Here is a 25008-nt window from a genome sequence, read left to right on the forward strand (position 1 = left end):
ATGTGCCCACATTTTGTTTTTGTTTTTGTTTTTGTTTTTAATCTAGATGTGTTGAGAGTGAGAGGGAAATTGAGAAAAAGGGGGCTTAAAGTGGAAGTGCGCAGCCCCGGCAGGTGGCTTTGGCCGCTGTGGTTTTCAGAGCCCTTGACCCTCACTCGCTTCAAGGCTGCCTTTGGTTGGGAAGGAAGACCTGCACTCAGCCAGTAGTCCGAGTGAGAGCTGACAGGATCTGGGACTCCGGAGTTCTCAGAGCTGGGGTGGGCTTGCACGCAGGGGTTCCTGGCAGGACGCCCAGAGTACTCGCGGCCCTCACGCCAAGGGCCTGGCTGGGTGCTGGACATCACTGGACGGGTGCTTGTGAGGATTTTTCAAGTTCTGCATTTCTGTCCCCAAAACTTGGAAACAAAATCTTGGTCTACTTTAGCCTAATCCTCCCATCCGTTTTTTTTTTTGTTTTGAGAAAATCACAGGAAAAGGTGCTTTTGCAACACTGGGGAACTTGCTTACAGAGCTGTACTACATGGTAAATCCTTCTCTCCCCAAGACGGGCTGCTCTGACAGCAGCGGGTGGAGGGTGGGGCGGGCAGAAGGCCCATCACGTGTACTTCTCACCTTCTGGGGACCACCCGCTTCCCAAAGCACCGTGACCTCATGAGCACGCTCCTCCTGGGCCCAGGCTGGGTGAGTGGCAGGGCCTTTGGGCAAGAAACCCTGGTGGTGGGCTAGGCGTCGTCCTTCTCCCCAACCCCACGCGGGAACTGAACTGCGTGGGGCAGTGCTGGCTTGGCTCCAAGGAGTGAAGGTGGTGGTGGTGCCTTCTGCCTTCCAGGAGAGGGGCTGTCTTTGCCAACCCCAAGCCCTTGAGCCCCTGTTCTTCTAAAGTGTCTTCTCTTCTCCCGGGCCCTGTAGGGACCACCTCTTAGTTGTTAACAAGTGAGTACTTGGCAAGTTTTGCACCCCATGTTTGTGTCCTTTCCATCTGAGTGTGAAGCTCTTTAGCCCCAAGGGCCTGTTTCCAGAATTGCCAAGAGTGGTGAGTGATTTTTCCTTCAGAGAACAGACACCTGGGATTTTTCCTTTAGTGTTTATGTACATGCAGATTAATTTATATATACACATAGATACAGGACAAATACTCACTTTGATACTTTACTCAGAAGATGTACATCTGAGGTGTGCACCTGAGGAATCTAGTGGCGTGTGGGTGCCGGGGACAGTAGCCTGTGTTGAAGGCAGTGCTGGGATCCCAGGTGCGGCTGGGGTGGCCCAGCCGGAAACCATCAGTGTCTGAGACACCACCCTGCGGGCCCCACTCCAAGTCCTGCACATACTGGCCAGAGGGTTGTGTCTTTAGAGAGGGTTTTCTTGGTTATTTAATTTGTGTTCATATTTCATTTACAACCCAAACAGCAAAACAAAAAACGAATTACGTGGTAGACAAGTTGGTGCAGGACATAGGGACCCCGCCTCGGCACCAGCCTGTCTTTGGAAGGTGGGAAAGCTCCGTCCGGTGCTGCCGCCTGGGCGTGTTTTCCTCACAGATGTTCGCTCTCCCTTCGCCCAGGGCCACCCCGCACATGGCAGGACCGCCCAGGTAAGGAGCCCCGCAGACTGGATGGTTCCTCCCCACACTGTGCTCTTGGACCGGATTGGGTAGTGGGGTTGGAGCCTCAGACAATGAAAGGTGAAGGCAAGAGAGACAGGTCAGTGAGCAGGTGGCCCAGGAGATGTTGCAACAGGTGCACAGGGCTTTGGGCGCTTGAGGAATACAGCTGCCCCGGCACGCGGAAGCATGCTGGCCCGGAACCGGAACTGCACCCCGTGCGTCGGGCCCCTGTCCCGTTGTGAGACAGATCACTGCGGTTTTGCACACCGCCGGAGGGTGTCTGTAACGTCACCTCCATTAAGAAGGCAGTCTGTGGGCTGTAGAGCTGAGAGAGGTGGGACGGGGTTTCCTAAAGTGACTGGTCGTTCCCCTCTTCTCCCGACGCACTTGGACTTGTCACGGTAGTAAAATCTTTGGTGTTTCTTGTTGCCTGGCTTGCACGTTTGGTTTATTAATATTTTTACACAGAGTTGTAGATCCAGTTTTAATAGGTGAAACTAGATCATCATTCTGATCAGAGAAATCTGAATTTATGATACATACACTTTGCATATTTAAAAAATTTTTTTAATGTGGTTTTTTTTTTTTTTTTGAGAGAAACAGAGTGCAAATTGGGACAGAGGCAGAGAGAGAGAGAGACACAGAATCCGAAGCAGGCTCCAGGCTCTGAGCTGTCAGCACAGAGCCCAACACGGGGCTCAAACCCACGAACTGCCAGATCATGACCTGAGCCAAAGTTGGATGCTTAACCAACTGAGCCACCCAGGCGCCCCTACTTTGCATATTTTGATTACTCATTTGAATTCTTGACTATTAATGAGCTTTTTGATTTGAGAGGAGCATTCCCATTTTCGGGAGTCGAGGGTTCCAGAGTGTTGGATGGCCTGTTGGTGTTTGGGGTTTGGTAGCATCATGTGACTTAGAGCTCCTGGCTTGGCCAAGCTGCGTGGGTGACCAAAGCACCAGGACCTGAAGGCCTGCTTTCCGGAAGGACAGGTGCGGGAGCTGGGCAGGGTGCTGTACTGACGGTGCCGTCCGAGCTGGCCATGGGAGGCTGACCCACCGGGAAGTTTCTGCAGGTTTTCCAGGCTGAGTTGTGGCTCTTATCCTGCACAGGTCCTGTGTCACCTCCCTCTCCCCTCTGGCTCTGGGACATCTGTGCCCGGCCGCCTTCCATGGAGGGTGGGCGTTGGCCTTTCTGGCTGGGTGCTCGCCTTGTCCGCACACCCTCCTCAGCACCCTGCCTGTGCTGCCCGCTCTCGGCCCTGTTGCCTTGTGTCTGCCTGTTCTCTTCTTGTACCGAGATCCTTGGGTTGGAGCAGCTTTGTCAGTTTAAATGCCACAGCCCACATGGATAAAGGCACTTCGTAGAAGAGAACCAGCCAAACCAAACCTGAAATTTGGGTTTTTTTCTAATTTCCCCCCCTTTTCCTTGCTCAGAGTTTACTCAGGGCAGGTGATTGATTTGACCCACCTTTTGTATTGTTTACATTTTCCTTTATCTTATCAATGTGGAAGGCTCAGTTGTAAGCCGGAGAAGAAAAATCCTGTAGATGTGCTAGGGTCCACACAGCTACTTCTAGGCCAGAGCCAGCAGCTTCCTGGGGCAGGAGGCAAACAGGGCTGGGCTCTCCTCACTACTGCCCGGGGCCGTCTCCAGGTCTCCAGACTCCACTGCTTTGCTGAGGAGCACAGGCTCGCCTAGCCTTCTTCCTGCCCAGACCTTGGGGCGCATCTCCATGTGGCTTGGGGACCGTCTGGCACCTGAGAAAGCAGGGAGTGGGGAGCCGAGCTTTCTTTTGAATGGACCCCTCCCCAAGCCCGGCTTCGATCTGAGGTAACCATCGTGCTGTTTCTCTGGCCACTTAGAACAGCCAGGCTGTGCGACACCAGGGCTGAGAAAACTAGGCAACGTCTCAACAAAGTGACAGGTTTTGATTTGGGCCAAGTGCCTGGGTAGAGGTGACGATCATGAGTGCCACCCAGGCAAGCTCTAAGTCCCACACGGAATGGCGAGGCCTGTGTTGTGTACCTTGGCACTGGTCGTCCCAGGAAGGCAGTTCACTGAGCCACCCAGCATCTGTATGTGGGGGGTGTAAAGTAAAGGGCTCAGGGCATTTGGCCCGGGGGGTGATCCAGGGTCTGCTTTTCTGTTCTTCAGTCCTGAGCGCACTTGTGAAGACTGGCCACTAACCTGGCCTGTCTTCACCAGACTGGAGATCGGACAGCCCGGATCCAGCAGGAAGCAACGATTCTACCTGCCAAAGTCTGGAGCAGGGGTAGAAACCTGATGCCCGGCACGGCCTAGGCAGGCGCTGGTCACCCCATGGACAAGGGTGGGAGCAAGCACCTGCTGCCTTGACTTTTGAAAACGCTCTCCTTGGTTTGCAGGACCGCCAGGATCCGCAAAGAGCATATGGCTACTGCTCTGCTGTCACCAGCCTCAAGGCTTTAGCAGCCCTTAGCGCCTGGCCCTTGTGGCTGCTCAGGCTGGAGCCAGAAGGAGGGGTCTGCACAGCGAGCAGGGCCCGTCTGGCGGGGGCAGGGGTAGCTGCCTTCTCTTCTGCTGTCCGCTGGGGGCAGGTGGCAACCCAGGGTACCGGAGAAGGGTCTGAGCGTCCACCTGCCGTTAGTGCCTCTTCTTCTGGAGCCTGGCCCTCCTCTGTGTGCACGTGCGTACCCCTGAGCACTTGAATGTTGATGAATAGCTTTTCCTGGCTAATGCTTTTATAACTGTTGTTCCTTTCCACCATGAGTGGGTGACTTAGGAGTATTTGGAAGAAGCATTCGGCTGGAGCCGAAGGTAAATTGTCCAGGGTAAAGACTGTTTGGAGTCCCTGAATATAGAAAGCTACAAGTGTGTGGTCTTTCCCAGGAGTCAAACCCCAGAGTAGATACACTGGTGGAGGGTAACAATCTACTCAAGTGGTAGCTGTTCTGTCATTTGTGTTTAAAGAGAGAGATTGTCACTCATCCTTGGTTCCTGCCCCCACACAGTGACCTCCTTGCAGTTTGCTTGAAATGCTGGTGGGGCAGGAGTCCCAGGATGAGTGGAGCTGGCTGGAGGGGGAGCCGGGCCGCCCTCAGTACGGACCCAGCGTGGTCCTCGGGCCAGGGGAGAAGGGGTGGCCCGTGCAGAGGCGTTCCCGCGCTGCCTCGCCATTTAGCTGTGTCGGGAAAACCCGACTGTGCCATAATCGTTATTACAAAGAAAACGCCAACCAACCTTCCCCTCTCCCCTGCCGGCCATCGTCCATTGAAAGTTAACAGAGCACAGTCTTTGTGGAAGTCAGGGAGGTTGCCAGAGCTGCGGGGCCTGCCTGAGAGTGCTGATTCCTGGTTTTCTACCATCCATTTACCTTCTGGTCTTCGGAGTGACCAGAGGCCCTGGGAATGGCTGGGGTGCAGTCAGCTTTAGTGCGCCTCCCAGAGAGATGGCTGAAAGACGTGGTCACCTTGGTGCTAAGAGACAACTGCCCTGTTTGCCCAGAGGCAATCTGCAACTTCACCAAACTATACAAGAGGGTCCCCTGACTGCGGTGGCCAGGGGTGAGACCAAACCAAGGGGGCACACTCTGTCGGTCAGACCTGGGTGGAATGGGAGTTCTTTATCCAGAGTACGTGTTTTTAACAGAAAGCCGTAACTCGCCTTCGGACAGTGGCTATGCTGAGGTGGGGGTGGGCTGTCCTCTCTGGGCTGCCTCCAGGCCTCACGAGGTCCCCTGTGGGGATGCTGCTATTTCTAAGATGCAAATTGCACATTTCCTAGATTTTGTATCTGTGGATTTGGAGAAGGGAGGGAGCAGGGACAAACTGCGTATACAATTTGATATGGGCCGAAATGGTACTTCAGATCTTTTGATTGTTCCTAAATAAAAACGTAAATATGTTTCACATCTGCTGACTTTATTTTGTGGGGGAGCCAGAAAAACTAGAAACGTTTCACATCTGATTTATTCAGTGGGCAAACCAGATCTTAAGCTTGGATGGATGAGCAAGGCCGTTCCCCTCAGCCTGCTTCAGGAAAGTTCCTCTCTCCGTCTCCCACGCTGCTGTGTCCATAGGCCTGGCTTCTGTGTGACAGAACTGTGAGGTTTCTAGAATTATGCTAAACAGACAAAAGGCAGGAAGGAGTCAGACTCACAGTCATCGGGTGTCTTGTGAGAAGGTGCTGGGAAGTCCTTTTCTTGTCCCTTCCCCCACCCCCTCCCACCCAGTGAGGAGAATGTGCTCAGAAGCAGAGCACTTTCCTCTTTGCTAAGGGGGTGCCGGTGAATCGGTTAAGGATGCGGAGGCCTTAAAAGAATAGGATTTTTTAAAAAAGCTTAATTTCTGGGGCGCCTGGCTGGCTAGGTTGGTGGAGCATGCGACTCTTAATCTCGGGGTTTTGAGGTCAAGCCCCACGTTGGGTGGTAAAATCTTTTCTAAAAGCCCAGTTCCTAAGATTCAGAGCAAGTGAATCTTGGGGTGACCCCAAGGGCCTGTGACAGGAAAAAGGGAGCCCAGACAGAAAATCACCTGGGGCAGACACACACCAAGGCCGGCCAGTGATTCTGGTCCCAGGTGGACACCGGGGCCTGTTCCCAACTTGGTCCTTCTGGAGGCCAGCTGAAGTCTTGGGAAAACAGTTTTGTGTTGAGTAAAGCAAGAGCAGCCCAGTGTGGCAGCCTGAATGCCACGCAGCTGAAGCTCGGGGTGAGTGCAGACTCGGGCAGGGGCTTTCTGGGACACAACTGTGGGCAGAGTGGGCAGTGGCAGCCCGCTGTGGGTGGCTGAGCTTCCCAGGGGCACTTGCAGTGGCCTCCGGGCAGGAAACAGAACCCCTGCCTGACTCCTGGGCAGGAGTCCCCTGGGGATCATCAGAGGAAGACCCAATGAGGAGTCTCCAGCGGAGACGGGGCTTGATCTCTTTGAGATGTGAGGAGGCAGGAACTTACTCTGTTCTGTGAGCTACTTTGGTGGGATAACCAGATAGTGCTTATGATGGTTTTTCCCTTCTAAAGAACAGAAATGGTGAGAGAGGACAGGCTCAAACTTAAAGACAAGTGAGTTTTTAAGGAGCCCCAGCCTCCAGATGATGTTCAGGATGTGTCTGGTCAGGAAGGGCGGCGGGGGGGGGGGGTGTCTTGTGTCCACGTGCTTGTGGCCACAGATCCTTGTTAATGGCACTGTCCTCAACTGGAGTCAGAAACTGCTCCTGCCTTCCCCCTTTATAGAGGGGTTCTTGCCCTGACTGCTTTTTTTGCAGGGGCTTCGGAAAGCTGCTGACCTTGCAAGTAGTGCTGTGTGCACGTGTGCACGGGGTGAGAGAAGTGCAGGCCTGCAACTCTGAGCAGTTACTTGTCCCTGGTGTGCCAGCCAGCCAGGAGTGGTTCCTGTTGGAGACAGCAGGAGAGGAGACACCCCCTGCAGGGAGCCAGTCCGCTTCTCATCTTTGCCCCTGGTACCATGGACTTCCTCTTCCTGACCCTGCTTTTCTGGTTTCCTCTGCCCACACTTGTAGCGTCTCAACCCTGACCTTCCATTCAGTTCACCAGGGAAAGCTTTTGAAAAATACCTATGCTAGGGCTGTAGGCACTGGTATTTTTTAGAAGCTTCCCAGATGATGCGTAACCCAGTGGGTAGAAACTCGTGCCAATCCAAGCTGCCCCACCACAGGGACGTGGCCCACATGCATGACGAGGCAAGCAACTACGCACCATAGGGCAAGAGCTTCAGTCTCAAGTGAGGGTTTCCCCTCACCCCCATCCCTTCCCCTTTGTAGGGCCTCATGGGTCGATTAATGAGCTCAGGTCTGTCTGGAGGAAACAGGAGGTGAAACTGATCTGTGTGCTTGCAAGACTGAGACTTGTCCTGTTTTCTACCAGGAAGAAAGATCAAGGCATTTGCAGTGAAAAGCAAAGTAGTGTAGCCTGGGAGCCTGGAAGATAGGTGTGCCTCAGGTCCATGAAGCTGCCTTAGGGACGTCAGAGCTGTTCCTCTCCAAGTCATACTCCAGAAAGACACTTGTTCAGTAAATGGGGATTCATCCTGATTAAAATAAAAATGGTCAACACCAAAAAGCCAAGGATGTCCTGTGATGACAGGCAGCCCCTAACTGAGGAGTCAGCACAGAACTCTTCCTTCACACTGGACAAGCTCTCCTGGCCACAAGAACCTGGAGCAAGAAAACCCAGTTTAGAAGTTCAGACCAACTTCCATCAACTCCCTTGTCGCTGGGAAAAGAACCATCCTTTTGAATAGGACAGAGAAGCTCTAGCAAGAAAGCCAAGGGGCCAGCAAGAACCTGAGCAGTGGGCGCTCTGATACTGGCTCTTATATCTAGTTCAGTGGATGAAAGGAAGTATTTTAAACTGATCCCAGTTCTCCAAGTGGGTGGTGCTCAGAGGGAACTAGAATGAACCAGGACTTGCCCTCAATCTGTCAAATTGGGAATTGTTAGGTCTTGGTCTGACTTATCACATAGGAAAGGGATGCTCCGAACCTGTAACTCTTTTTTTTGAAGAGGGCGCACGTGAGCAAGGGGGCAGAGAGAGAGACGCGGGGCTCACCCAGGGCTCATGTTTTACCTAAAGCAGGGCTCGAGCTCACCCCTTTAAGTGGGCCTCAAACTCATGAACTGTGAGATCATGACCTGAGCTGAAGTCAGGGGCTTACTGGCCGAGCCACCCACATGCCCCTCAGAACCTGTAATGTAACTCTTAATCAGCCTTGGACTTGACAATCTTGCTCTCCATGCTTTGTTTGGTACGTGAATTATCACACCAGCGATACACTAATTACCATCTTAAGAACCAACTGATTACACTTACCTGCATCTTTTCAGGATCCCTGGGCTGGATTTTTATGCTCGTCCCCATCCATCCACCAGGCAGGCAGCTCTGTGTGTGGCATCATGTTTGACCTACACCGGCGCAGACCACCATGAAAACAGCCACAGGAAGGTAAGGGCAGTGCCTTTTCAACCACATCCGGGCAGAGATTTGGTTGCAAGCTATCGAGGCAACCAGAGTGGCACCCGGCAACCTCCTTTTGAAAGGAGAGGCTTCTGTGAACTGGGAAAGGGCTCCGGCTGCATCCCGCTCACCAGGGTTGGCAAGCTGCAGGGATTCGGGCTGCTGTCCCCGGACATCCTGTCTGCAGAGGAGCTGGAAGAGCAGGTGTTCTCACCCCACTCCGTAGCCCAGAGGAGGGAAGAGATGCTTGACCTGGGAAGTGGCCAAAAACTTCCCACCTGCCTGTACCGCACAATAACCACCTGACAAGTTGTCTCCAGACGACCGGCTTCCCGGGACCCGTGAAAGAGCACCCAAGCTAAAAGGACACGGGGCCGATTTATGTGGCAGTCAGATCTTAAGAGGCCAGCACAACTGGCAACTGAGGCCGAATGAGGGCAGTGGGCTTGCGTGTGCCGAGTGCCAGCTGTGCCGAAGGGCACCCTTGTGCCCACGGGCCTGCACCCCTTCGTGGAGCTGCCTTCCCAACCTTCCCGTCTCCTTTCCGGGGTCTTCTCACCAGCTCAATGGAAACAGCCAGCTGCATGGTGACCGCTCCCTCACCTGCCCACACAGCGGGCCGATCCTTAACCCTTTTCTGTCCCTAGGGAACGCACACTGTGTTGTCTTTGCCTTCGAACAAAAACCACCTGACCAGAATAGGCTTTGCTGTTTTCCTCCCACCCCCGGCCCGTTCCCGACAGCCTTACCATCTGTAGCACAGCTGTCCCCACGTGTCGGGTGGTCGCCGGCCCCTCCCTGTGGCTCTGCTCCAAGGTTGCCCTCCAAAGGTGAGGAGCAAGGAGAGTCACTAACTTTGTTACAATACTACTGAGAAGAAAAATAATACTGTTCTTTTCAAAAGGGAAGCTTTTCTAATAAAATTTACGATTTTTGTTAATATTCTGATTATAAACCAAATGATTATAAACCAAACGTTGGCAGCCATATGTAGATATGTTTGCTATGGACAGGATTGCGAGGTCATACTTGCAAAGACAACTTTAGAATTAGTTTAAATAAACCAATACATTTTCTCAGAAATTGTATAATTTCCTTCGGTTTACAATCCATGATCTGGGAAGTTTAATGTAATGTTAAATAATTTACTTTCTACCCTAAAAGTAAACTATAGAAAACTGAATCACTATTAGGATTGAATAACAAGGCTTTAACGGCTCAGTGGTTTTTCTTAAGAGTATATAAATATATAAATCTTGAAAAGGTAACACTGTTAGTTGAGCTGTAAAATCCATAAAAATAACAGTTCTGCCACAGTGCACAGACCAGTTCATTCGTTTTGCTTCCCCCACCCCCCAACCAAGCAGCTTTCCGGTTAGAAGTGGAAGACAGAGAAAATCATACATCCTATGTGAAATAATGAACATGGTAGGAAACGGTGTGCAAAAAATAACCTTTAAAATTCCATACTCCAACATCACAGATGCCCAGCAAGAGGACTTTCAACTGGTTTAATGAATATTCGGGCTGATCTCCACATCCTCCCACAGTGCTGTCCGCAGACTCAGAGCCCAGGTCTTATGCTGCAACGGGGAGAGTGGTCTTCAGTCTGGAACAGGACGGGGGTGGGGGGAAGGGGTCCCCTAGCCGACCTGCTGAAGGGTGCCTTGAAGAAGGGCCTGTCAGTTGTGTGCAGGAGCTTCCCGAAGGTACCGGGGAAAATCCCCGGCGTGGCCTGCGACCTGCTCCTCCGTTCTGGCCACGCCGGCACCCATCTCTGACAAAGGCCTCAAGTCCGCTGACCTTGCTGTTAGACCTTCTGTTGCTCGGTGGCCTCTGCGTCAAAGCGAGGCACGCCCTCCCAATGTGGCAGGAGCTGCTGTACTGGGCCAGCACGGCCACACACTCGTCTACCCTAGTGAGCAGGTCCGGATTCCAGGCTCACATCCCGAGTGTCAACCTTGGGCTGCCTCCCGGCTTTGGGCAGCAGGCAGGTGGTGCAGCCCAAAGCAGGGCAGGACATCCGGGTCTCCCTCATCCTCCCATGGTCCTGAGGGGCTGCTGTCCCCATTCCAGGCAGCGCCCTGGGCCTTGGCCTCCTCAGGCCCCTCACACAGTGGCCTGCAGGGCGACCCTCCATGGCCCACAGCAGCCTGGCTTGCCCAATGCTGCTATTTCTAACACGATCCCCTGTATCTTGGAGGCTGGGCTGTGTTCCCAGCCACGGGCAACATGCCCTTGTGCTGTGTCCTCTTCCTTGAGCAGGGGGGGACCCTCTCCAGGCAGGTCCTGTGCTCCTCTGCCCTGGCTCCAGGGCCAAACCGTGGGGGCATCTACCCCCACCCCTGCCCGGCTGGGGTTTTAAAGCTACAGGACAATGTAAACTTGGGTTTGTTTCCCTGGCCCCATGAGGCTGCTGCGGTTCCTTAGAGCCTCCTGTGCCACAGGCTGAGGCAGCCTCTCTCCAAGGGGCTGCAGCCATGGTCCTGGCCCCATAGATGGAAAGCTCCATCTCCAGAAGTCAGGACCAGAGGTGTGTGCTTAATTAATTTGAGACACAGTACAGTGTTTGCCTTCCCCCAGAGCTGGGGCACGGAGGCCCCGAACAGTAAAACAACTCATTAATGGCTTGGTTTTGTCTAGCAGTCACTGCTGGAATCCAGGCTCCAGGCTACGGGGCCAGGAAGGCTGCCACGACAGGCCACTTCTCAAGAACCCGGCTCACGGCACTCCACGAGGTGCATGGCACCTGCTGCTCTCAACGAGGCTGGCACACAACTAGAGGCGGTTGTCCCCGTTGACCCGAGTCCTTCGTGGGGCCCTGGACACAAGGAGAGAGTGTCCTTACCGGCGGTGGGGCCTCAGAGTGCAGTGGGACAGCCCAAAGCCAGACAACTGTAACTTCCACCCACCCAGGAGGCAAGAGAAGGACCCAGAGGGGCAGCAAGCACTTCTTCCCATCGCTCCCATCATCCCCCGCCTCCAAGCTGCACACTGGCCACCCATCCTCCAGCCCCTCACCTCCGTTCCCGACTGTCAAAATGGTCTGCCAGATGCTCTTGGGAGATTCGAAAGTCCTCAAACGGCTGCTGGTAGCGGGCTTCAAAGGAACCTTCCCGGCCCCGGCCATGGAACAGCTGGCCCGAGGCATCGGAGCCCCGCTCCCGCAGAGACATACTACTGAAGGGACTGACGTCACCGTTCTCCTGCTTCAACAAGGGCGGTGCACGAGAGATCAGTGCCACCCCGGGGCCTTGTGAGGCTGCTGCGTGGCTCCTCCCCAGTCCCCCTTCCTCGTGCTCACCTTGGCAGGGAAAACCTCGATCTTGATGAGCAGGGAGGCCAGCTCCAGGTCCTCACTGTAGTTGTTCTTCAAAGGCACGGCTCTGTATCCTAGGAGAAGGCCTGGCCCTCAGCCCAGGAGGGAGCCAAGCAGGGGCCTGCGCCCCCCGCCCCCCACCCCGTCCCCAAGCTAGATCCCGGGCACTGTCTCTAGGAAGGATCCTCACCTGCCTTCAAGCCCTTCACTGGGAAGGTGGCCTGAGCCAGGAAGTTCTGGTCACTGAACATGTCCTCCTCATACACCACAAAGCGCAGGAAGGCGAATTCTGGGTTACTGATCTGGAAGTGGAAGGGCTTGGCGGGCCAAACAGGGTTCAGTCCGTTGTCCACTGCAAAAGTCAGGGCAGAAGGCCTCAGGCCACCACCAAGAGAGGACAGGGTCACTGGCGTGGTTGAGTGGGGAAGGCAGACCTACCCACAAATTCTGTCTTCTGTTTGATGCTGTCATACTCTGCTCCGGCCACCTCAATCTCCACAAAAGGACACACGATGCCTCGGCCATTCTTCGGCAGGTGCCGGGCCCCCAGCACCTGTAAGGCAGGGTAGAGATGGGCTGGGGGACTGTCCTTTCCACTCCCTCCAAATCCTCACTATGCAGTGGAGGCAGTGCGCCCTCTGCTGGGCCCCAAAGACACGGCCCACTAAGTGGCTCATGGCATCAGGGCCCTGAGCAGTGGTATTGGAAGAAGCTTCAGCCAAACTTCTCATGGGAGTTTCTGCAATCTACTTCATCAAACTCCCCCATCAAACTCATGTCTGTTTCAATATGCAAATCTTTTAAATTACTTCCCCACGAGGTAAAAAAAAAAAAAAAAATTGAAGTCTCCTCTCGGGAAAGCAGCACCCACTCACCTTGTGCTATCCTCACCTCCTTCAACACTGCTCAGCCCCACCCGCCCCGCACCCCACAGCTTCTCACCAGGGGGCATCAAGTGCTCAGGGACTGTTCTAAAAGAGAGCTGGGGATGGGGGTCACTCTCCTTCAAGCCCCCTTCCAGTAAGTGCCGTCCCGTTGGCTCCTGCGGATAGCTCACCACGGGCCCTGGTTTCCTGTCCTGCCAGGCAGCGGCTACCCATGGCCTCACTGGACAGCCTGACTCTTCAGTGCCAAGAACTGGCTACATTTAGCCTACCTGCCTCGGGCTTTCGCCACTCTGGGCCCAGCCCCACGGTGGAGACTTGCAGCTGCCTTCCTATCTCAGAGGACGGTCACACCTTCCTCACGCTCAGGAGCCAGTTCAGTGGCCCCCGCCAGTCACACAAATCAGCACCCCATCCCTGACTCCAGAAACGAGCCCCAGGAGAACAACCCCTGCCCACCCTAAAGCCCACAGGTGAGCACCACCCACCTCGATGCAGATGGCATATGGCTCCAGGCCTCGGAGGCTGCTCTTGTCAAAGGGATCAAAGGCCTCATCCCGCATGGTGCTCGGCTGCAGCACGTAGCCACAGTGGCCACCGGCCATGAAGAGGGCCTGGTTCATCTGCATAGGCTTGTCTGAAAGAGCCAAGTTACAGTGGACTCTGGCCCGATGGCGCCCCTCCCCGCCCCACGGGGCACCTTCTCACCTGGGGTCTGGAAGTTGAGAGCCACGAGCTGACTGCCACAGATCCACATGGGCAAGGGGTCGTAATTGGAAGAGTCTAGCCGCTGGCCCTTGGGGTAGATGCGGGAGAGCTGCAGCCGGTTGTACTGGAGAAACTTCTTGCCTTTAGCCTTGTTCACGTATTTCTCAGCCTTGGTTTCCGGGAAGGACGACATGTCCCGGTAGCAGGCACGTTCTGTGCCAATCTCTGGGCCAAACAGGGAGAATGCTTACAGAGCCCACCCACCTGGGCAGCTCCCCCACCCCCCCTACAAAGGGACGAAATGTACATCTTCCACCTGCCAGGGAGGGCCCCCAAACACACCCCCACCAGCCCTCGGCCCTTACTCTCTTCATCAAAGGGAACAGGCCGACAGTAGACAACCAGCTCAGAGAGCTCCAGGGCGATCTTCTTCCTCCGCTCCATCATCTTGCCCTCCGTGAGCTGGTGACACACACACATGGCCTGATGCCCCACCCGGAAGGATGCCCCTGCCAGCTTAGGCATACCCACAGTGCAGGTGCTCTCTGGGCCCTGCCCTGTCCCCCGAATCTCCCACACCCCTCTGGACAGTACACCCCAGAATCCTCCTTTTCTGTGCCCCCAAGGCCACACTTGCCCTCCTAAGACTCTTAGAAGCTGATATCCTCATCACCCACACCCCAGTGACAGCTCAGGGTCCTGGGGTTGGCTGCACTCTTTGGTGATGCTTTGTGACCATCGGGTACCCAGCCTCCCTTAAGCAAGGCAGCCTCCTGTGACTTCAGTGGGGACTCAGGTCTCTGGTTCCGTCTCAGGTCTCGGTGCTGAGGAGACTCCTCCCACCTTGCGGGCCTAATGGCTTCACACCCTCAGATGCCCCCCTGCCTGACACAGCCACCTACCCACCGTGGCCGCTCACAAGCGCATCCCGTCCTGTCCTCATAGCTCCAGAGGCCCACTTTCTTCCATCAAGGGCTCCTACACTCACATTCTTACTTCCTCTTCCAGCCCAGACCCCAGAATCCATCCCCTCAACCAGCCAGTCTGCCAATAAAATCCTCAGCACCTTCTGTTCTCTGTGCGGCTCACAGGCACCCATCCTCCAAAGCAGCCACAGACCTGCCTTGTCGCCCTCCACCCACACCAACCACCCGGGGAATGGCCATCACACAGAATTCCCTTAACCCCTGTGAATACATCCTTCCTTCTGCTCCCCCAGGTTCAGCGGAAGTGGCTTCCCTCCTCTCTCCTGGCTCCTCCTACAGCCAAGCGTGAAAGCTGGCCCCAGCTCTAGCCCCGTGGAGGCCCACCACCACGGTTCCTAGTAGTGACACTAGGGCCATTTGCTGCTGCCAAAACCCCGGGCACTTTCAGGTTATCGTGCCCGTTGGTACCTCTGCAGCCCTCACACATCAGATACCATACACCCCTGGCCACCGCCAGCCTCTCGGCCCTGCCCTTCCGGGCTCCCCCTGCCACCAACACCCTCCAAAGTTAAACCCTCTCCCCACTCCACACCACCCATTCCTCCCAAGCCTCTGGGCACCCACTCCTGCTTCCAGCACAAGACTGCTCTTGGTCGGCCCCTGTGTGTCCAACTGCCGACCACGCAGATCCACAGGGCAGCCCACGGCCGCTATCCATCTCTGTCCTGAACGAGCCACACGGCCTGCTGTGTGTGTGTGTGTGTGTGTGTGTGTGTGTGTGTGTGTGTGTGTGGTTTCCTCCAGGTCCCAGCCTAGAGGCAGGCCTGGTGCTGCAGGCCTCACCCCCAACAGGTTCACATGCTGCTCACCTGCACCCCACAGATGCCCCTTACCCTGGCGTCTGCTGTCTGGGCCACTTCTCGGATCTTCTTCACCCAGTCCTGCAGCTCCTCTTGTGAGTCAGCAGCGACATCCAGGGACCAGTGCGCCACAGAAGCCATACTGATGGAGAAGACGAACAGCCGGTTGTTCTTGCCCTCGGGACGGATGGCTGGGAGAGCAAGAGAAACAGCGCTTGGAAAGACGTCCCCGTCCCCCACACTACAGCCCAGGCACTGGCTCGGAGCCCCTCACCACCTGCCCTCCACCCCACGGGGTGTGAGGGAGGTGATGCTGCGCTGCCAGGAGAGGCGACCAGGGCTCAAACCCCGGTCTCGTGCGGGTCACGTGCCCCACCCTGTCTCCAAGGTCCCGTCACACCGTGGCCCAACCTACAAGGACTGTGGAGGTCAGCTAGCCTTCCGCATCACCCAGTGCCTGGCTCAGGGTAAGCATGCAGGGGGTCAGAGCTGAAGGTGAAGAATCGAGACTGGGGTGTCAAGAGAGTATCCAAGCACAGGGAGAGCTCAGAGTGAGGACAGCCTTTGGGAGGCCAGCCACTGGCTTCTTCCCACAGAACACAAAGGGAGCCACAAAGGAGAGCCTGACCCTGAAGAACCGTGGGCTGGAGAAAGGGGTGGGGGCTCACCAATCTGACAAGCTGGCACATCCAAGACCCCCCGGAGCAAATCCCCCAAGGGGCTGTTCTCGTCCAAGTGCTGTGGAAAGCAAAGCCCATGGGTTGTCAGCACATCTGCTTTATATAGATGCATGGGAGGAGATGTCTGCGTGCGTGCAACAAACACACCTTAGGCACACACCCATGACAACACAAACACAGCAGGTGTATTGGAAACTGCGGACCCCACAGGGGTGTGACAGGACCGCAGGTGACTGGTGGCTGTGCATGCACAGGTACACCCGACACTGTGTGTGATGGGCATATGCACAAGAAGAGTCTGGGACGGGGATTCTGTCACACCAACATGGCTCTGCTCTCACCTCCCTCTCAGGCTCCAGGGCTGCGGGGCTGACCATCTCTTCCACGTAGTTTGACGGGAACCACAGCTGCTTCTTCCCACCATAGTCCCCCCGCCACCTGTGGAAGCCACAGGGTGCTGACCCCAGCAACCACTCCAAACTCCCACAAGGAGGGTATCCCTTGTCAGAGTCCCCGCACCTACGCCAGGCTGCAGGAGCAACGCTGGTGCGCAGGTATGTGGGACAGACACACCACGACAGCACAGTGGCAGGTGCACAGGGGGGCCCCCGCCTCCCAGCCCGCCACACATGCCAGAGGCTTTGGCTCTGGGGACCAGGCTCACCAGCCACCTTCTTGCTTCTCCACATTCTGGATGATGGCGCTCTTAGTGAAAGTCAGCTCATCCTCTCTCTGGGCCTTGTAGTCAAAGAGTGCTTTGACTGCACACTGCAGAGCGGGAGACACTGGTTAGAGCAGGCAGTCTATCCTCGCCACTCTGCTGACGTGGGGCAGCCCACCCAGCACAGTCCTCGCCATCAGCCCTACAGGAGGCTCCAGGACACATGTGACCCAGGGCCTCTGCCACGGAAGCTCCTCAGGGTCCAGGTGGAACATTGCAAGCCCCTCAGCCCGGGCCACAGGGAGATTCTTGAATCTCCCCCAGAAGCCAGGGCTCACAGGCTAGGAGTGTCTGTAGGTGCCCCGGGTGCCTCCCCCAGGACCTGAAAGCCTATGGGCATGACTGGGACCCCATCATTCCTCATCTGGAAAGTAGGAGAAAAAACCTTGTCCCAGGCTCCCTGGCTGCTGAGGGACAAAGCACAACTCCTTACTCCTTAGAGAAAAAAGCAGAGAGAGAAAGGTCCTTTCCGAGGGATCTGCACGAGATAAGGGAGTGAGCAGCAAAGAACAAAGTTTCTGGCCCTTGTGGCCAACCCCCGCCCTGCTGCCACCCTGGAAGTAAATGAGACTTACCCTGAGGAGCAGTTTGGAGGGGTCAGTGTTGACCCCTAGGGACAGGGACTGGGAGGGGGTCAGCCCCAGGAGAGCTGTGGTCAGACACCAACCACACATCTCTCACAAGCTCTAAGGACTCGGAAAACCACAAACACCACTTCTCCACAACGACCACAGATGCACCCCTCCGCCCCCAGCAGAGAAATACAAGCCCAGAGCAGCCAGGAGCCTCTCTAGCTTCCTGTGCCCAGACACCCGAGGCTGTACCTTGAAAGTCGGCATAGGATTCGCCTCTACATAGAAGCCTGGGTTGCGGCCCTCATACAGGGCCCCGTAGTCTGGCTCCTGGAAACAAGACCGAATGGTAGACGTTAACACCCAGAGAGAACAGGGGCTGCTGGCTTCCCTATGCCCCTCAGTCGGTGAGGCAGGCCTCCACATGGCCTTCCTCTCCAAGCCAAGTCTGCCCCCTCCCCTGGCACCTGGTCCACCGGCATCTTGGACCTTAGCAGCACGGCTTTTCCTTCCCTCTCTCCCAAGTTCTTAACCCTTGAGGCCCACCCCATGATTCCGAAACCTCTCTGTTCCCGAAGGCCCAAGGTGCTGCCCGACAGTCTTGCTTAGTGGCTCGCTCACTCCCCACTGGGCGCCCCCACCCCACGCTGCCTATCCATCAGCCCAGCCCCGGGCCCCAGTGTGCACAGTCCTCTCTCTGGTCACCTGTGCTCACCAATGCCAAGTCTCAAGCAGACCTCCCGCCCTAGTCCCCATCAGTCAAGCCCTGAGCCCTCTCTGTCCCCGTGCCGTCTGTGTAGCCTTCTACCTCACATGCCTCACCCTCATGCCTCTGCCTCCTGGAGCCAACTCCCCTGCCCTGGCGACAGTCCAGTTCACACCTCCTGAGTAAGCTTCTGGCCTTGGGCCTACCTTTCCCTGCATGAGCTCCTGGACCGCCTTACCCCACACCCCAGCTCGCGGGGGCTCTCTGCTCGAATGCCTTCACCTAATGCATGCCCATCCTCGCAGACACATTCTTGTGGAGGACATTCCCTCTGGGACACCGTCCCGGCACCCACACCATGGCCCCTAGCTGGGCAGAGTGACCCTCCCAGGAGCTCCTACAACATCCCTGGCTTCTGTGTCCCACATACCGACTGTCCTGCCACTGCCCAGCAGCTAGCCCAGGGTCACCCTGTCTACCACGCCCCCTCAAGCACTGGGCCCTCACAGCTGTGCCGATCTTCTCCAGCGCCTCCTCGTTGATGGGATAGCGCAGCTTCATCTTGCGGTACAGTGGGTGCTTCTCATAGTAGCTGATGAGGTCCACGAGGCTGTCGAACTCTGAGTTGCCCAGGACCACCGTCTGGCCCTCCTGCTGGACGCGGCAATGCTTGATCTTGCCCTCAGCCCTTAACACAACAGCCACACAGGGTCAGGGCAGCCCAGACTCAGGCATACCCCACACCACCTACAGTACCCCGAGGCAACACCCCTCACCGGAAGGAGATGGCGTAGGAGTTGGGCTCATTCCGTTTCCTCACCAGGAAGGCCCCATCCCGGGGGACGCGCATCAGCATGTGCTCGGCCTGAGCTCTGGTCAGGCTGGCATGGTACCACCTGAAGACAGGCCCAAGTCAAGCCCTGGCCATCACCTCTCACGTCCCCCACCCAGCCCTCGGCCCCTCCCTCACTCTTTGCTCTCGTGGGCATTGGTCTGCGGGACTGGCTCTGAGAGGCGCATCTCAAATTCGTTGCAGCGTAGGGGCACCTGCTGGTAGTGTGTGATGAGGTCATAGAGCGAGTCAAAGACCAGGTTGTCTGTCAAGAAGAACTTGGGGGCCCCAGCGTCCTGCCGAGAGTGGATCCGACAGTGCTGGACTTTCCCATTCCGCCTGAGGGAAGACAGGGAGACAGTGAGGAGCAGGCTGGGCCCAAGTGAGGTACCTAAGTTGTTCGGGTGTGGGTGGCCCTGCAGGAGGGTTTCAAAGCACCCTGAAAAGTATATGTGTGTGCATGCATGTGATGAGATCACGTTCCATGGGAGAGCCTGTGACAGAGACCAACTACGGACCGTGGTGGTCTCTGGGAGGTGCCGCGTCAGAGTATAAACGCGCCAGGAGTGGGTTACCAGAAAGAGAGGGTATAGTCGCCCACGAAGGTCTCGCTCTCTCGCACGAGGAAGGAGCCATCAGGGGCCCCGGTCTCGATGCAGTACTCGGTAAGCAGGCGCTCAGCGATGTGCCGCCCATCCCGTCCTGCCCCAAGCTTCCCGTGGAACCATTTCTCACTGGAGTGCAGCTCTGTGCTGCCACTGGCCTGTGGGGGGAGGGCAACAGCAAAGACACTCAGTGACTCTGACCCCAGCCCAGCCCCCAGCCCTGGGCTGGCCCCTCACCTCCTTGGGCTCCTCCTCATCCTCGTTGCCCTGGTCACTGCTCGTCTCCTCAGAGTAGTAGATTTTGCTGCTGGTCAGGACGAAGTAGTGGGGATACCACTCCTAGAAGACAGAAGTGGGGCCCATGAACGGAGCCCTCCTCCTGCGGTGCCCCTCCCCATGCTTGGCGTGGCCTGGCCCTCACGTGGTTCACAGGGTCCTCCAGGTAGAGGATGCCATTCTTGATGGAGTTGCTGATATCGTTCTCGGAGTACATCACTGATGTAGGCACCTCTTCATAGGCACTGCCCTCTGCCAGCTTCTTGTGCTATGGGGACAGGCCAGGACATGGCAGTGCCCCCTAGTCCCAGCGTCCCTCCTCCTCACTCAGGCTGCAATGGCCTGGGAGAGGTGCTGGGAAGTGTGGGGGGCTCACCCCTACCTTGATAAGGATCTTCCTCTTGAGCTGGTTGGGTGAGGGGAGTCCATCGGCAGCGATGTCCACAGGCTTGGTAAGGAGTGTGTCCCCAAGCACCTTCTTGAAGTACTGTGCCATGTTCCTCTGCTGGGCAATGCTGCAATGGTCCTCAATGGACAGGATGACCGGGTACCTAAAGGGTAAGGAGCCAGTGCAGTGACAGAGGCCTTACAATTCTGAGGGATCAATGCTTAGTCCAAACACCCCCTCAGAGAAGGAGGTGTTAGGGACCAAGGCCCTGGAGGCCCTGTCTGTAAGAAAGCTACCCAGAGAAGATGCTGGCCTTGGTTGCTGGAAAGGTTAAGAAGGTTCCACAGGGGCACCAAAGGGTGCAACAGGAACAAAGGGGTGGAACCCTTGCAGACAGAGGTCCCCAGAGTTGGTCCAGCTATGGGGGCTCTCCCAGCAATGCAAGAGACATCCCATGCCAAGAAGGTAAGGAGAGACAGGAATCACCCTCCAGTTAGTTGCCGGAGCCCCCGATGATCCCTTCAGTGAGGCATGAGAGACTAGTGAGCACAGGTAGGGGTGAACAGGAATTGCAGGACAGCAGGTAGGGATGTGGACAACTCTCTGGGCTGTGAAGGGAAAGGGGTTGGTAGGACAATGGCCTAAAGAGACCACTGGGGTTAAGAAAGTATTTTTTTGCGGATGGGTAGAGCTTTAGTTTGTTCCACAGGCTAGAGAAAAACCATTGAAGAGGGCAGACCATGGATTTAAGAAACAGGGAGGGGCTTAGGAAGAATGGGTCAAGCAAACGGCAAGAGGACGAAAGAAAAATGGGGCATGGGGACAGGGCACTGGAGGGGACCCTCTGTCACAGGACAGAGCTGGAGCCAAGCTGACCCCAGCCCTCCTCCCTTCTCTCCCACTCACTCTGAGGCCACAAAGGCGTGCTCCTTGATAGTGTGCAGGACGTCTGAGAACTTGATCTTGGTGGTAAGGGTGTGTCCATGGTAAATGACTGGCATCCCATCTGGGCCATCCCAGCAGTCCACTGGGGAGCAACATGACCACAGTCAAGAGGGCAGGCCCCCCCAACCTCCTCCCCCAGCCCTGGCCCTCACGCACACTCAATGCAGCGACAGCCCATCCGCAGGCAGCGAGCGTAGGCTTCCAGGGAGGACTCGCTGGAGAACTGGTCCCCAGTCAGGTATCTGGACAGGGAAGGAGAGGCAAGCGTGGTTGGGTGAGTGCCTCCCTCCCAAGGGTGGGCCAGGTGGGGCCCAAGGGAGGCACTCACGTGTTGTGGGAGGAGGAGATCCAGTAGTGGGAGAGGGGGTTGTTCATGGTTTCTGGGCACACTGCATCCAGCTGTGAGTTCCACACACTGTTCTCTTTGGAGAACAGGAAGGTGACAAACTGTCCGGGAATGGCAGGAAAAGAAAGCCAGAGTGAGCCCCTACCCCAATCTGCTGGCATGGCAGTGGTGGGAAGGAGAGGATGCTCACGGTCTACTGTGGTGGGCCAGGAAACCAGTGTGTGTTTGGGGGGGGGGGGAGTGAGGGGAACGAGGTAGCTAGCACCCCTAAGGAGAATCTGGCTCCTGGGACCCAGGTGGGCTTCTGGTCGGCAACCCCCATTCTGGCGAGTGAAAGGCAGGGCTCACCTCATCCAGGAGGAAGTACGGCTCTTCAATCTCTCGCAAGGGGTCTCGGAGAAAGCTGAGCATAAATTCTTGCACCTGAAGCTGGTCGGTGGCCCACAGCTCCTGGTGGGGGTGGGGTGGTGAGGAGCGCATGAGATGCGGCCCGTGACGAGCCCAGTCCCTACCCCCCAGCCAGGCACCCTGGCACTGCCAAGCCCAGCCATACCCCCTGGTACTCGAGGAGGAACTGCTGGAACTCAGGAAGGGACACGCGACAGAGCTCCGGCCGCTCCACCGCCCTGTGGGGAAGAAGGGAAGTACCTGGCAGCCAGCTGGCTGGCACAGCCCACAGACAGTGAGGGGCCCCTCAGAAGGCAGAGCCCAGCTCCTGGCCAGCACAGCTGCCCCAAAGGGTCCCGCATGGCTCACCCCCTCCCAATGCCTCCCACCTATATGGGGAGGGACCAGGGGAGAACCCTACCGCCCCACTTCAAACCAAACCTCAGGGCACTGGCTTCCAAGAAGGGGAGGTCCATCTGCAGGAGACAGAACCTGGTCAGAGTGAGAGCCCCTGGGGAGGCCATGTGGGAAAAGGGCTTTCAGGAAGAAAGGCTGGGGCAACAGACAGGGGTGGGCCTCAAGAGGAGAAGAGCTGGAGAAATGGCACCCAAAAGCCCTCAAGCGGGGCAGCAGGGCTGAGGCAAGCAGGGCGGGGGCTGGGGTGGGAAAGCAGGGGCAGGGGCCATGGGAGGGCAGGTGGCTCATGCACCGTCTTCTGGGCGCTGTACATGAGGCTGCGGTACAGCTGAGCAAACTGCCCATAGGTGATGTCACTGCTGCGCTGCTCCAGGTCCTGCATGGCACAGGACAGGGCTCTGGTCAGGCCCACAGCAAGGGGCTCCCGGGCTGCCCCTACTGCCTGCCTGTGGATGGCCTGAGAATTCCCTACCGTCAGACGCTCTCGGAGGAAGCGCATGTTGGGGACCCGGTAGTTGACCTGGGACAGCATGTTCTTCAGGTCCTTGGCTGATATACTGAGGAAAGAGAGACATCCCCAGTGGCATCACCCAACCTCTCATGACCTCTGACCTATGGGCTGAGTTCACCTGGGGTTGGACAGGTAAGCACTACCCTTGGACCTATGTTTCTGATGGGGAGACTAAATCAGAACCCTTGGGGTGACTTGGGGCACCTGGGTGGCGCAGTCGGTTAAGCGTCCGACTTCAGCCAGGTCACGATCTCGCGGTCCGTGAGTTCGAGCCCCGCGTCGGGCTCTGGGCTGATGGCTCAGAACCTGGAGCCTGTTTCCGATTCTGTGTCTCCCTCTCTCTCTGCCCCTCCCCCGTTCATGCTCTGTCTCTCTCTGTCCCAAAAATAAATAAACGTTGAAAAAAAAAATTAAAAAAAAAAAAAAAAAAAAAGAACCCTTGGGGTGACCAAGAGAACTCCCCTCCTTTCTCTGGGCCTCGGTTTCCTCATCTGAGCAAAGAAAAAGGTCATGATTCTGGCAAGAAAGGAGCAAACAGGCCCAGGGAGGTGGGTCAGGATGGGGGAGGGAAGCCAATCTTTAGGTGTCAGGCACTCAAGCCTGTACCTCTAGTCCCCCAGGCTCTCCCAGAGGCTGTTGGTCCACCCAGAACACAGGGAGGCAGCCTCCCCCTGCTGAACTTCCAGGCCCCACACAGCTAGCTTGCTCACATATTCCCTGTGAGGGGCAGCTCAACAGTGATTCCTCCCCAGTCATCCTGGAATGCTGGGAGTTTGTGCCTCAATACCCAGAACTGGTGGCGGTAGTAGGGGCGGGGGAGGGCCTGCTCAGTGAACTACCACTGCTGGTGACTGGGCACTCTCCTGGGGTCTGACGGGAAAGTGTCCCTGCCCTCCGGGGCCCAGGATTTGCGGATAGGGGACACTGCTGGGCCCTGACGCAGAATGGAAAAGATGGGGGAAAGGGGGGCTTTCCCCTCCTCCTCCTGCTCAGGAGCCTGGCAGGCAGCAGCAAAACTTCCTTCCAGGATCCACCTCTGTACTGAGTGGTCTTAGCTGGTGCTGGCAAGTGCTGTTGAGCAAGTGCCTGCTCTCTGCAGGCACCAGCTCATCTCTGACCCCCAGTCATCAGGGTCCTTGCTTTGCAGGTTAGGAAACTTGCTGCATCACCAAGCTTTCCCTCTGTGGACTCTTTGCCATTAGCATTACAAGCTAAGCAAGCTATCTCTCTGACCAAAACACTTGTCGTGACCCAGCTAACCTCTCCAGCTACCACCCCCTTCTCTGCTCCCCTACACAGCAACACCTTGAAGGAGCCATCCACACTCCCTTTCCTTCCCTGAACTCGCTTCTCCACTCCTCAAGGTCACCAACAACCTCCGTGCTGTCAAGTCCAAAGGGCACCTCTCTGTCTTCAACACACTTGACAAGGCCTGGCACAGCCGACCACTCCCTCCTCCCCAGGCTTCCAAAACTCACCCCCCCCACCCCGGCCAGGTTTTCCTCTTACCTCACGAGTTGCTACTTCCCTTGGCCAGCACCTCTTCACCTCTCGAATCCCCAGTGTCCAAGCAGCCTGGGATCAGATGCTAGCCCTCTTCCCTTTTCGGGCTATGCTTACCCCCACCCCCCACCTCAGGTGATCTCCAGCCTCATGGCTTGTAGAAGAAACATCTCTATACTCCTGAGGTAACATCTCCTGCTCCAACTTCTCCCTTAAACTCACTCTACCCACCTGCCAACTCCATGGCTCTACCTGGACATCTAAGGGCGTCATAAAACTTAATACACCCCAAATGAACCCGTAACCTCCCCAAATGTGCTCCTCCCATGGCCTTCCCCATTTCAGTCAATGGCAACCCCACCTTTTCAGATGCTCCAGCCAAAAAGCTTACTGTTATCCTGGACTCCTCTTTCTTTTGCATGCCAAAATCAATGGTAGGAAATTCTATTGGATTCTATCTTCAAAATACAGCAGAGCTCAGGGGCGCCTGGCTGGCTCAGTCAGTTAAACATCCGACTCTTAATCTCAGCTCGGGTCATGATCTCAGGGTTTTTGAGACCAAGCCCCATGTCGGGGTCTGCGCTAACAGCACAGAGCCTGCTTAGGATTCTCTCTCCCTCTTTCTCTCTCAAAATAAACAAACTTAAAAAAAAAATAAAACAAAACATTAGAGCCCAAATCCAACCACTTCCTTTCCCCCGCCCACTCAAACTCTCTCATCTTCCACCTGGAATGCTGAAGCGGCTCCCTGGCCAAGCTCTCCGGCTCTGCCCTGTCCTGGACTCTCCAGAGGCACCAGCATTCCTGTGCAACTCAAGTCAGGTCACCAGATGCTTCCCTTCAAAACCCTCTGTGGTTTT

General features: G+C 56.2%; 1 protein-coding gene and 1 long non-coding RNA gene across 4 annotated transcripts in view; both read right to left on the reverse strand.

The window, feature by feature from the left end:
* Window positions 1-5495: 5495 nt before the first annotated feature.
* Window positions 5496-9282, reverse strand: LOC122496271. Its single transcript, XR_006300747.1, has 2 exons — window positions 8419-9282; window positions 5496-6981 (listed from the first exon to the last, which is right to left on the reverse strand). It is a non-coding gene; the product is annotated as an uncharacterized LOC122496271 (long non-coding RNA).
* Window positions 9283-10003: 721 nt separating this feature from the next.
* PLCG1 (phospholipase C gamma 1) overlaps window positions 10004-25008 on the reverse strand; it is a 36724-nt gene continuing 21719 nt past the window's right edge. For 2 of the 3 annotated variants that reach the window (XM_043602372.1, XM_043602374.1), the window contains exons 5-32: window positions 22607-22691; window positions 22427-22510; window positions 22159-22193; window positions 21884-21956; window positions 21679-21780; window positions 21313-21431; window positions 21141-21226; window positions 20946-21066; window positions 20034-20202; window positions 19797-19919; window positions 19613-19714; window positions 19346-19533; window positions 18909-19109; window positions 18715-18834; window positions 18446-18626; window positions 17485-17562; window positions 16604-16707; window positions 16281-16377; window positions 15928-15997; window positions 15293-15450; window positions 13839-13935; window positions 13474-13698; window positions 13254-13402; window positions 12320-12434; window positions 12072-12233; window positions 11867-11955; window positions 11584-11771; window positions 10004-11383 (exon numbers count right to left, since the gene is read on the reverse strand). In XM_043602372.1, the coding sequence (XP_043458307.1) occupies window positions 11341-11383; window positions 11584-11771; window positions 11867-11955; window positions 12072-12233; window positions 12320-12434; window positions 13254-13402; window positions 13474-13698; window positions 13839-13935; window positions 15293-15450; window positions 15928-15997; window positions 16281-16377; window positions 16604-16707; window positions 17485-17562; window positions 18446-18626; window positions 18715-18834; window positions 18909-19109; window positions 19346-19533; window positions 19613-19714; window positions 19797-19919; window positions 20034-20202; window positions 20946-21066; window positions 21141-21226; window positions 21313-21431; window positions 21679-21780; window positions 21884-21956; window positions 22159-22193; window positions 22427-22510; window positions 22607-22691 (3364 nt within the window). In that variant the 3' untranslated portion in view covers window positions 10004-11340. The remainder of the gene's footprint in view (window positions 11384-11583; window positions 11772-11866; window positions 11956-12071; window positions 12234-12319; window positions 12435-13253; window positions 13403-13473; window positions 13699-13838; window positions 13936-15292; window positions 15451-15927; window positions 15998-16280; window positions 16378-16603; window positions 16708-17484; window positions 17563-18445; window positions 18627-18714; window positions 18835-18908; window positions 19110-19345; window positions 19534-19612; window positions 19715-19796; window positions 19920-20033; window positions 20203-20945; window positions 21067-21140; window positions 21227-21312; window positions 21432-21678; window positions 21781-21883; window positions 21957-22158; window positions 22194-22426; window positions 22511-22606; window positions 22692-25008) is intronic. The other variant, XM_043602373.1, reaches the window with a different exon arrangement.

This window comes from Prionailurus bengalensis, chromosome A3 (assembly GCF_016509475.1).
Source record: "Prionailurus bengalensis isolate Pbe53 chromosome A3, Fcat_Pben_1.1_paternal_pri, whole genome shotgun sequence".
NCBI classification, from domain to species: domain Eukaryota; kingdom Metazoa; phylum Chordata; class Mammalia; order Carnivora; family Felidae; genus Prionailurus; species Prionailurus bengalensis.